The sequence below is a fragment of the Enhydra lutris genome, unplaced genomic scaffold (assembly GCF_002288905.1).
Source record: "Enhydra lutris kenyoni isolate GAN:26980312 unplaced genomic scaffold, ASM228890v2 scaffoldscaffold79, whole genome shotgun sequence".
Lineage (NCBI taxonomy): Eukaryota > Metazoa > Chordata > Mammalia > Carnivora > Mustelidae > Enhydra > Enhydra lutris.
This window is the reverse complement of record NW_019154163.1, coordinates 7,842,134-7,854,623: the sequence shown is the minus strand read 5'-3', so window position 1 is coordinate 7,854,623 and position 12,490 is coordinate 7,842,134. Positions and strand designations below refer to the sequence as shown.

Sequence of the window (12,490 nt, the reverse complement as noted above, 5' to 3'; positions counted from 1 at the left end):
CAGAGGGAGAAACAGATTCCCCACTGAGCAGGCACCTGGACTCCGGGCTAGCTCCAGGAACTCTGTGATCGTGACCTGAGCCAAAGCAGACCCTAAACCGCCTGAGCCACCCAGGTGACCCTCACTGTGGCATTTAAAAGATTTTTTTCCTACCTTCTGTGTCCTATATATATATGAACATTTGTATTTTATTTTTTTAAAACAAAAAAGAAGGTTGGAACTAACTTACTATAGTTTCTTTCATTTACTGGATTAGCTACATCTCATACGTATTTTTCCTATGTCCGTAGGGCATATGTAAAAACGTTCTCATCTACTAGATCACGAAGATCTAATTCTTAAGTGTGAGAAATCTTATAGGGTATATTTTCTGAAAAGGGAAGGATTCAAACAACCTTAAAGATCCACGTGTTTATTTATTTTTTTTTAAAGATTTTATTCATTTATTTGACAGACAGAAATCACAAGTAGGCAGAGAGGCAGGCAGAGAGAGAGGAAGGGAAGCAGGCTCCCCGCTGAACAGAGAGCCAGACGCGGGGCTTGATCCCAGGACTCTGGGATCATGACCTGGGCCAAAGGCAGAGGCTTAACCCACCGAGCCACCCAGGCGCCCCACCACGTGTTTATTTTTTAAAAAAGACAGAAAACAGGACGCCTGGCTGGCTCAGTTAGTTGAGCGACTGCCTTTGGCTCAGGTCATGATCCTGGACTGCCAGGATCGAGTCCCAGAGCGGTCTTCCTGCTCAGCAGGGGGTCTGTTTCTCCTTCTGACCTTCTCCCTCTCATGCTTGCTCTCTCTCTTATGCTCTCTCTCTCAAATAAATAAATAAATCTTTGAAAAAAAGGCAGAAAACACCAACACTCAGCCATGCTTTTGACTTCCAGGATGGAAGGAAAGGGCGGGCAGGCAGGCCGGCAGGGTGGGGGGGAAGGGCAGCTGGAATGTCTGTGACACATAACTGGGGCCGTGTGCAAACCTTCTGTGACGTTGCTGAGGTCCCTAGAGAAAAACCGCCACTTGTTTCTAAACCGCCGTAAGGGGAGTCGTGTCGGAGCCTCCGGGGCAGTGGTGGGCCGGCTCACCCTAAGATCTCACCGCAGCCATGAGCGGTAACGAATGTTTCAAGTGTGGACGGTCTGGCCACTGGGCCCGGGGATGTCCTAGGGCAAGAGGGAGTCGAGGGCGTGGAGCCAGAGGCCGTGGTAGAGGGTCTCCGTGCAGTTCCACCAACCTGTCTGACATCTGCTACCGCTGTGGTGAGTCTGGCCATTATGCTAAGAACTGTGACCTTCTCGAGGACATCTGCTACAACTGTGGGAGAAGTGGCCACATCGCTAAAGACTGTATGGAGCCAAAGAGAGAGAGAGAGCAGTGCTGTTACACTTGTGGCCGACCAGGCCATCTGGCTCGTGACTGTGACCGTCAGGAAGAGCCGAAGTGCTACTCTTGTGGGGAATATGGCCATATTCAGAAAGACTGTACCCAAGTCAAGTGCTACCGGTGTGGTGAGATCGGCCACGTGGCCATCAACTGCAGCAAAGCAAGCGAAGTCAACTGCTACCGCTGTGGCGAGTCCGGGCATTTGGCCCGGGAATGCCCCATTGAGGCTACTGCTTAGTTTTCCCCCTTTGTCCCCTCCCCCCCCTTTTGCTGATTGATAATTGTATTATTTTCTCTGAAACTTCTTCACTGACCAAAAGTTGATAGATGGAGGCAACTCCCAGGCCAGTGAGCTTCATTTACCATGTTGAAGGAAGAAAGGGCTGGAAAAAAAAAATCTCAAAAGAAGTTGTTCACTTTTAAATGTCATTAATGTGTTTCTGCGCCACTGGTGAATCTGATTATTGGACAGTCATTCTAGACCTTAGACAATTTTTGGTTCTTTGTACTTTGATTTAACATTTCGTTAACTGCTACTGTGTGCCAGCCACCACTGGAGGAATTGGGGATATATCAGTGAACAAATCAGATCCATGTTGGGAACACAGGCCTAGAATCTATTAACAAATAACACACAGCATCAGTGAAGATAAATCGCTATAGAGAAAAAGAACACCAGGTGAAAGGATAGAATATTCTGGGGAGGGGACATGTAGTTCTGTCTTAGATACACAAAGTGCCCTGAGGAAGTGACATTTCCTCAGAGATTTGTTGATGAATAAAGCTGATTTTAAAAATGTCTATGGTCTTGTCAAAGTAATTTTAACTTTATTATATATTGACTGTTTTGAATTATCTGACCTCATTAACTTTTAAATAATGTTGGAAAGACATCTCTATCTGGCCCTGCATAGAGTGTACATTTTAATGAAAATAAACCAGAAAATGTGTATAATACATATAAGTAGCTTTGAGAGAGAGCAATGAGAAACGAACAAAAAAACCTTCGCAGCAAATGGCTGACATAAACACATGGCAAAGTTTGGACTTACATGTTTTTTAAAATCTAACAGAAGTATAAACATTAACATTAAACATTGATTGGGACTTTGACAATTTTAAAAATACCTATTTTCATAGATAGGATAATTTATATTTAGGAGTTTCTGAAAAAATGTGTTGTCACAGATATAAAGATGGTCAGTTTCAAATGCTGGAATCTATTTTTAAAGATCAAATCTGGAAAACAATGGAAGTTCTATAAAGTAGAAAAGGTACTTTTAAATTTTAAATAAAACTTGGGATGGGGGAGGTAACCATGATTGAAGTTGTAATGAAAAAATGATTTGGAAAATAACTCAATGTCAAACCTAGGATGTGATAGAATTTATATTAGAACAGATAGTGTAGAGGATAGAATTTTGGTCTATAAACCCATGATGCCAAAGAAATTGTAACTGATTTTGTAACTGAAATCACATTCTTTTATAAACCTCCATAAAACTTCATGTGTAATCCTTCATTCCCATCTAAAAGATCCCTTCAGTGCAGCTGAGTTTCAACTTCTGTGACCCTCTTGTGTTCCTAGAAATTGATTCTGTCATTGCGTGCTGCTGCAACAAGATAAACTCAGGTACACTCCTAGCCCCTAAGTAAAGCAATCTCAGTTCAATCTGCCAAGACACAACATGAAACCTCTACATCACTCTGAACCAAATTCTTGAGTCGCATCACAGTGCTAGGCTCCAGGAAAGGAGGAACACAGATCTCTGCATTTGAACCCCTCCGCAAACAATCTATAATTTCATTTCTCATGTCCTTAGGAGTTTGGCTCAGAGTTGGAGGGGGAAAATATGCTTTGTCCTTTTATAAAGAACACACTCAGCATTTAAGTCCTTTTTTTTTTTAAAAAAAGATTTTATTTATTTGACAGAGATCATAGGTAGGCAGAGAGAGAGGAAGGAAGCAGGCTCCCCGCTGAGCAGAGAGCCCAACGTGGGGCTGGATTCTTGGGGCTGGATCCTTGGGGCTTGATCCTTGGGGCTTGATCCCAGGACCCTGGGACCATGACCTGAGCCGAAGGCAGAGGCTTAACCCACTGAGCCACCCAGGTGCCCCAGCATTTAAGTCCTTTTTACATTCCTTCTAGGCGTCCCCCCAACCCCAGTTTAAGAGGAAAGGAAGCCTTATTTTGACATTAGTATCCCTGTTAGTAGTTATAAAATAGTAGTCCTTTTACTGAATCAGGTCCATACTATGTTTAGTCTGACCTGCACATTGTTTAACAATATTCATGAATTAGATGTCAACATTTAAAAATTGCAACATTTTCCATAGAAATTCTTACTTTTGGTCTCTCTGGAATGTAAAACAAAGATCAGGAAGCAGCAGTCACCCATTTCTGCATGGAAGCATTTAGATGAAGGTGAGTAGCATTTTCTCCCTATTAACAAGTCACACGTTCCCCCCTCTGACTCCAGCAACCACTGCTGACCATATTCTTGCAAAAACCCCAACATGCACTCTTTTCTCATTAACTTTACCTGCCAGGCCCCTCTAGTCACTTGAGTCTAAACCTTTGCTGTATGCTTGGGCATACAACTTGCTTAACTTGGGGTAAACAACTACATAATTCCCCAGAGAAGTTTAATTAAAGCTGTTTATATTCTCCTCAGTATTTGTAGATGCAAACAGGAAAGCACATTTTATCAATAAAGGCTAAAAAGGCATTTTATCAAATTCAAATTTCTAATTTAAAAACAAAATAACAAAACATCTCACAAATAACTTAAAATGGAGCTAATGAGGCTTCTTCCAAGAAGATTGAATAGATGCATTTTTACCTATTCCCATTCAGTGCAATAAAAACCTTGAACATTATAAAACAAACATAAAAAGACTCTGGAAGGTAGGGAGATAAAGATGGGTAAGGGCCTTTGGGTCAAAGGCAGTGAGTTTCCTGGGTTTTCTTTTTACCTCATATATCCTGGACTTGAAGCTGAAGAAATTTTAACAGGCACAGAAATAAAAACTCTCACTAGCCAGATGGCCAGGAGAGAGGCAGCCTAGAAAGATAGAAAACTTTTAGACAATAACTGCTTTACTTCAGCCAAACATCATAAGTAAAACTATGGCCCCATCCCCACCAGCAAAAGCCTAAGGGGGAGATTAGACTTACATCCTGATAAAGTTGCAACAAAGTGCCCCAGCACCTCAGTTGGAGTACTGTCCAGAGAAAGTCCAACAGTAATGAAGAGGCTTTTTTTAAAAAGATTTCAAAAATTGGTAATCTTCCAGCAGGACTAACCGAGAAAAAAAAAAGAGAGATAAATTACCAATATTGGGAATGAAATAGGGGATATCACTATCAAGCCTGTAGACATCAAAGAAATAATAAAGGACTATAATGAATAACTCTACACACATAAACTGGACAACTTAGATGAAATGGCCCGATTCTTTGAAAAACACAAGGTATCACAATTCACCCAATACAAAATGGATAATGTGACTAGCTCTGTAGCCATTAAGGAAATTGAACTAGTAATTAAATATTCCCTCTCAAAAAATCTCCAGGCCCATATGATTTTACTGTAAAATTTGATCAAATTTTATAAAAGAGTTCATACCAACTCACACAAGTAAAAAGCCTCAAGAAAAGCCTACTTTCACTAGCCAAAGGTACAGGAGGAAGGCAGCCTAGAAAGATAGAAAATAGAAGAGGAAGGAACATTTCTCAACACATTTCATAAAACTAGAATTACCTTAATAGAAAAATTAGACAATGACAGTACAAAAAAGAAAACTACAGATCAATATCCCTTATGAATATAAATGCAAAAATCCTTGATAAAATATTGGCAAATAAAATTCAGCAATATATTAAAAAGAATTGCATATCATAGCCAAATGAGATTTTTTCCAATAATGCAAGGCTGGTTTAATGTTAAAAAAATCAATAAATGTAAGCCAATGTATTAATAAGCTAAAGAAGAAAAACCACATAGTCATGTAAATTGATGCAGGAAAGGCATTTGATAAAATCCAACATTCATTCATGATATAAACTCTCAGAAAAATAAGGATAGAGGGAATTTCCTCAACATGATGAAGAACATCTACAAAAAAACTACTGTTAACATATTTAATAGTGAAAGACGGAATGCCTTTCTTTGGAGATCAGGAAAATGGAAAGAGTATTGGCTTTCACCACTTCTACTCAACATAGTGAGGGAAGTCCAAGTTAGTGCTATAAGGTAATAATGGGAAATGGAAGGCATACAAATTGGAGGGGAAGAACTAAAAGTCTTCCTATTAGCAGGTGACATGATTGTCTATACAGAAAAAACCCCTCCTAGAACTAATAATTTCAACAAGGTTGCAGGATAGAAGAAAAACACAAAAATCTGTTGTATTTTCACGTACTAGCAATGAATACTGAGACTAAAAATGCAACGCCAACTATAATCACTCAAAAAAGAAATATCTATGTGTCAATTTAATAAAATACATACAAAAATTGTATGCTGAAAGGTACAAAATGCTGATGAAGTAAATCAAAAGTTGAATAAATGGAAAGACAAGTTAGTGCAAATCTTATAAAAACCTCAGCAAGACTTTTTGTATATATAGATTATTCACTTACAGACAAGGCATGGGAAATAGAATAGCTAAAGCAATTTTGAAAAACAAAAATAAAGTGGGAGGAATTGGTCTATCCAATTTCAAGACTTATTTAATTTCCATAATAATCAAGACAGAATGGTATAGTGGAGGTATAGATATGTGTAGATCAATGTAACAGAATAGAAAACACAAAAGTAAATTCTTACAAATATGCCCAACTGAATTGTGATAAAGTTGTAAAATCAGTTTAGTGGAGTTAAAAAAAGAAATCTAACACAAAAATCAACTAAAAACAATCACAAACTTAATTGTGAAATGCAAATCACAAAACTTTTAGGGAAAAAAATCTTTGGGAGTTCCTAGGCACAACAACAAAAACACAACCAAAGAAAAAATTGTTAAATTGGACATCAAAAGATTTCAAAACTTTTGCTCCAAAATACCCAACTGACAGAATGAAAAGACAAGCCGCAGAGCTATAGAAAGTAAGTATAAACCACATATCTATGAAAGGACTACTATTTAGAATATATAAAACAACTCTCAAAACTCAACAGTTACAAAATTGAGCAATCCAATTACAAAATGGGTAAAACACATGATGAGACTTTCCACTAAAGAAAACATACAGATGTCAAATAAAAAATTTTTTAAAGATTTTCAACATCATTATCTACTAGGGAAATGCAAGATAAAGCCACAGTAAGATATCAAAACATACTTATCAGGATTGATAAAATAAAAAATAGTTGTTATCAAATGTTGGCAAGAATGTAGAGAAATTGAATTATTCATATATTGCTGGTAGGAATATAAAATAGTACAGCTACTCAAAAATAGTTTGGCAGCTTCTTTAAAAAGTACACATGCAACCACCATATAACCCAGCAATTGCATTCTTGGGCATGTAACCAGAATAATGAATACTATTCACGTAAAAACCTGTACACAAATGTTTATAGCAGATTTATTTGCCAAAAACTGGAAACAATGCAGCTGCCCTTCAGTGCATGTATGGTTAAACTGTGGTATAGTCATAATGGATTATTACTCAAAATAAAAAAGAATAAACTATCAGTTCATAAAAAAATGTAGATGACTCTCCAGAGAAATAATATGGAGTAAAAAAGGCCAATACCAAACATATACTGTATGATGCCGTATATGTAACATTTGTGAAATCATACGAGTATAGAAATGGAGAACAGATTAGTGATCATCAGGAGTTAATGAGTGAGGAATGAGAGTAAGAGGGAAGTGGGTGTGGCTATAGAATAATTACAAAAGGGATGCTAATGGTGATGGAAACGTCTGAATTTTGACTATCAATGTCACTTTTCTGGATGTGATATTGTACTGTTGTATTATAAGATGTTACCATTGGGGAGAACTGAATACATGGGATATTTATGTATTACTTCTAACAACTATATGTAAATCTATGATTGTCTTAAAATGAAAAGTTTAATTTTAAAAAATAGGACTTCACAGTGGAAAAACTTGACAAACACTACCTAAAATAGGTGATCAATTTCTACATGCACAGTCACAAATAATGTTAATAGTATATATTATTTTTTAAATTTTCATTCTGTTATGCTAATTGGATGTTAACTATACCGGAATTAAAATTTAAAACTTTATTAAAAATAAGTATAAGTTTTTAATTTTAATTCCAATATAGTTAATATACACTGTTATATTAGTTTCAAGTGTACAATATGGTGATCCAACAATTCTGTATGTTATTCAGGGCTCATTGTGGTAAGCATACTCTTTAATTCCCAACATCTATTTCATTTATCCCCCCAGCATTTCCCCTCCAGTAACCATCACTTTGTTCTCTATAGTTTAGAGTATGTTTCTTAGTTTGCCTTTCTCTCTTTTATTTTTCCTTTGCTCATTTGTTTTGTCTCTTAATTTCCACATATGAGTGAAATCATATGGTATTTGTCTTTCTCTAACTTATTATCCTTAGCATTATACTCTTTAGTTCCATTCATGTCATTGTGAATGGCTAGATTTCATTCCTTTTTATGTCTGAATAATATTCCATTGTGTATATATACACCACATCTTTTTTCTCCATTCACCTACTGGTGGATACTTGGACTGTTCCCATTATTTGGCTATTGTAAGTAATGCTGCAATAAACATGGGGGTTCACGTATCTCTTTGAATTAGTGTTTTTATATTTTGGGGGTAAATACCCAGTAGTGAGATTACTAGATTGTAGGTAGTTGTATTTTTAACTCTTTGAAGAATCTCCATACTGTTTTCCAGAGTGGATTTACCAGTTTGCATTCTCACCAACAGTGCAAGAGGGTTATTTTTCTCCACATCCTTGCCAACACTTGTTATTTCTTGTGTTTTGATTTTAGACTTTCTGACAGGTGTAAGATGATATCTCATTGACTTGTATTTCATTGATGATAAGTGATATTGAAGAATGTACCCTTTATATAATGTGATTAAGATGACTCTTTATCTTGCAATCTTTCTCCTCCAAACATGTAACCCTAGTCTAGTCATGAGAAAAACATCAGACAAATTCTGAGAGAAAGAATTCCTACAAAATATGTGACTAGTACTTTGCAAAACTGTCAAGGTCATCAAAAATAAGGGAAGCATCAAAACAATCACAACAAAGAGGAGTTTAAGGAAACATGGCAACTAAATGTAATGAGATATCTTGGATGGAATCCTGGAACAGAAAAGGCATTAGTTAAAAAGTAAGGAGATCTGAATGAATGATGGATGTTAGTTAATAATTAGATATCAATATTGGTTCATTAATTGTAGCAAATGTACCATACTGATAAAAACCATTAATAATGAGGGAAACTGGGTGCAAGGTATATGGTAATTCCCTATATTCTCTTTTCCATTTCTTTTAGTAAGTCTAAACTCTTCTAAAAAATAAAGTGTATTAAAAATTAGGGCTCTTGGGTGAGAGGATTCTGGGAAGATGGTGGAGTAGGAAGCATCAGGAATCTTCCCTGCTAGATAATTGCACTGGCAGCAACTGTCTGATGTAACTATTTTGAAATTCTGGAGTGTATTGAAAGATCAAAACTTCCAGGGGAGCACTTGCATGGGAAATTGAAGTTAATTTTGGTCAATTTCAACTCTTAAGAGCGGGCACCCATTTCCTACCCCCAGCCACAGGCAGGCAGCTATGCCTGTGTTCCTGGAGCAGCTTGCACACAGCTTGCCAGAGCAAGGTAGGCAAAAATGATCATGTTCTCCAAATATCAAGGATCTGCCTTCTGATCATCAACTGTTTCTTTGACTGTACAGAGGTACAGACAAAAAAGCAGTGCCCATTGTTGTTGTATCTCCTTGCATTTTTGCAAACCCCACCCCCTTTAGCTGAAGTGATGCCCAGTGGATTTAAAGGACTTGTGGCCTTTCCTACCTCTCTCCCCGGATTTCTCTCTTTTTCCTCTTTTGAGGGCCACACGTTAGAGGTAAGGACACTTAAACACAACTACATATACGTGGGGAAATTAGAGAGTGAGCATGCATGCCCAGGGAAAGGCTCAAAAAAGACCTGAGAAGACCTTAAGTTTCTACCACAGGCTGAACTTCAGCATAGAGACAGCCTAAAACAACAACATCATCATCATCATCATCTTCATAGCAGAAGACAGCAAACCCTGTGGAAGGGGGAGAATCTGATTTCCAGAATTACCACATTATTAGATTCAAATGTCTAGTTTTCAACAACAACAATAAAAAAATCACACGGCATATAAAGAAAAAAAAGTATGACCCATTCGAAGGAAAAAAAAATAAACAGAAATTGTTCCTGGAAAAGATTTGATGACAAATCTACCAGAAAATAAGCATCAGTCTTAAGATGTTCAATTAATTAAAGGAAGATTTGGGGAAAGTAATAAGAATAATGAATGGACAAAAGGGAAATATCAATAGAGAGACAGAATATCTAAAAAGAAACCAAGAAGAAATTCTGGAGCTGAAAAAGTACAGTAATTGAAATAAAAAATTCACCAGAGGGATTCAAAGGCAGATTTGCACAGGCATAAAAAAAAATCAATAAACTTCAAGATGAGGCAATGGAAGATATTGAGTTTGATGAACAGAAAAAAAATAATGAGAAGTGAACATGAGCCAAAGGGACCTGTGGGCTACCATTAAGAAGCTCAACATACACATTGTGGGAGTCCCAGAGGAGAAGAGGGGGGAGAGGAGCAGAGAGAACATTTGAAGAGATAATGGCTGGAAACTTCCCAAATTTGATGAAAGACTTGAATATAAACATCCAAGATGCTCAATAAATTCCAAGTAAGATGAACTCAAAGGGATCAAACTTTCAAATGCCAAAGAAAAAGAGAGAATCTTGAAAGCAGCAAGAGAGAAGCAACTCTTCCCATACAAGGGAATCTTCAGTAAGATTATCAGCGTATTTCTCATCAAAAACTTTGGAGGTCAGATGTAGTGACCTGATACATTCAAAGTGCTAAGGAGAAAAAAAATCCCATCAACCATGGATTCCATATTCAGTAAAACTCTCCTTCAGAAGTGAGGGAGAAATTAAGACATAAACAAAAGCTGAGTGAATTTGTTACCACTAGACTGCCCTGTAAGAAATCTTCTAAAACACTAGGCAGTAGCTTGAAGCCATATGGAGAAATAAGGATTTCAATAATAGACAATTATAAAAGCTAGTATTACTGTAACTTTGGTTTATAACTCCAAACTTTTCCACATAATTTAAGAAGTTAACACATTTAAAAAGATTATTAGTTTAGGTTTTGTGACACACAGTGTATAAAGATAAGATTTTGTGACATCAACAATCGAAAGGAGTGGAGACAGAGTTGTGAAGGAGCAGAATTTTTGTATGTTATCAAAGTTAAGCAGTTATAAATTGAAATTATAATGTTATAACACTAGGATGTTAATGCAATCCCCTTGGTAACCACAAAGAAAATTGCCACAGAACATACATAAAAGGAAATGAGGAAGGAAATTAAACATTTCACTACTAAAATCAACTAAACATGAAAGACAGTAATGCAGGCAATGAGGGACAAAAGCTTTAGACATATAGAAAACATTGTAAAATGACAGAAGTCCCTCCTTAACAGTAATTGTCTTAAGTGTAAGTGGTTTAAGCTTTGTCAAAAGGCAGAGATTGAAAGAATGGATAAAAACACACAATCCAACTATATACTACCTACAAGAGATTCATTTTATTTATTTATTTAAAAGTTTTAATTTTAATTCCAGTCAGTTAACAGTGTTATATTAGTTTTACAGGTATAATATAGTGATTCAACAATTCTATACATTATCCAGTGCTCATCACAAGTGAATTTCTTAACACCTATCACTTATTTAACCCACTCCCCCACACCCCTCCCCTTTGGTAACCATCAGTTTGTTCTTAGAAGAGACTCATTTTAAATATAAATACACAAGTACATTGCACATGAAAGCATGGAAAAAGATACCATGCAAATTGTAACCAAAAGAGAGCAGGGGTGGCCATAATAGCCACCCCTGCTCTCTATTAAATAATAGGCATTATTTAATAGAGGTTATTTAATTTTTTAAAACTTAAAAAAAAGATTTTATTTATTTATTTGTGAGAGAGAGACAGAGTACAAGTGGGAAGAGGGACAGAGGGAGAAGCAGATTCCCTGATGAGCAGGGAGGCTGACATGGGGATCAATCCCAGGATCCTGAGATCATGACCTAGGCCAAAGGCAGATGCTTAATTAACTGAGCCACCCAAGAACCCCCCAAATAGACTTTAAATTAAAAAAAATTACAGGAGACAGAAAGATCATTATGTATTAATAAAATATTTAATACAGTTATATCTTATTGGCCAATGTATAGAGAAACAAGGATAGAGAAATGAGCCAATGCTAGAGAAGCTGTCCAAAGTACAGAGAAATGTCCTGGAGTCTCTCTTCCTCTCAACCATGGACGCTTTTCCCCAAGAGGCTGGGAGCCAGGAAAAGTAGAAGAATAGTTTTGAGGGCAAACAGCCAGGAGCAGCACAGACCTCAAAAAGCTGCACCCCAGGGATCAGAGTGAACCAGAAGTAAAATATCCTCTTCCTTTATAGCTTATTAGACCACATTTTAAATGCAGATGACTAAAAGCCACTATATTCATAACAGAGTTCAAGTTAGACCATCTGGAACTATGTTGGAAGACTTAACTTTGTGATTGATTGATAACTGGCCCAATATCATTTTTCCCCTACTTCTTCTTGCCATTTACTTTTAGAGCCACGTATTTTGTTGTCCTTTAGATATTCATAGAAAAACTTTTCTAGGGTTTTTTAAAAAAACATGATTAGAAAACACATAACATACAATTTGCCATCGTAATCATCTTTAAAGTGTTTAATTAAGCAGTGTTAAGTATATTTGCAGAAACTGAAAGAATGGATTAAAAACATGATCCAGTTAGAAGTTTTTCATCTTAAAAAACTGAAATTTC

At 36.7% G+C, this 12,490-nt stretch overlaps 1 protein-coding gene across 2 annotated transcripts; it reads left to right on the top strand.

Annotated features, from left to right (window-relative positions):
• The first annotated feature begins 1,034 nt into the window (after positions 1 to 1,034).
• Positions 1,035 to 1,724, top strand: LOC111160931 (zinc finger CCHC-type containing 13). 2 transcript variants are annotated; one of them, XM_022524331.1, is made up of 2 exons: positions 1,104 to 1,241; positions 1,302 to 1,724. In XM_022524331.1, the coding sequence occupies exons 1-2, from the start codon at positions 1,104 to 1,106 to the stop codon at positions 1,617 to 1,619; spliced, it is 456 nt and encodes a 151-aa protein (XP_022380039.1). In that variant the 3' UTR covers positions 1,620 to 1,724. The 2 variants fall into 2 exon arrangements, with proteins under 2 accessions (XP_022380038.1, XP_022380039.1); XM_022524330.1 differs by having other exon boundaries at positions 1,035 to 1,718.
• The last annotated feature ends 10,766 nt before the right edge of the window (positions 1,725 to 12,490 follow it).

Coding starts and splice junctions, on each gene's coding strand:
- LOC111160931 (XM_022524330.1), top strand. CDS start 1,104: ATGAGCGGTAACGAATGTTTCAAGTGTGGACGGTCTGGCCACTGGGCC.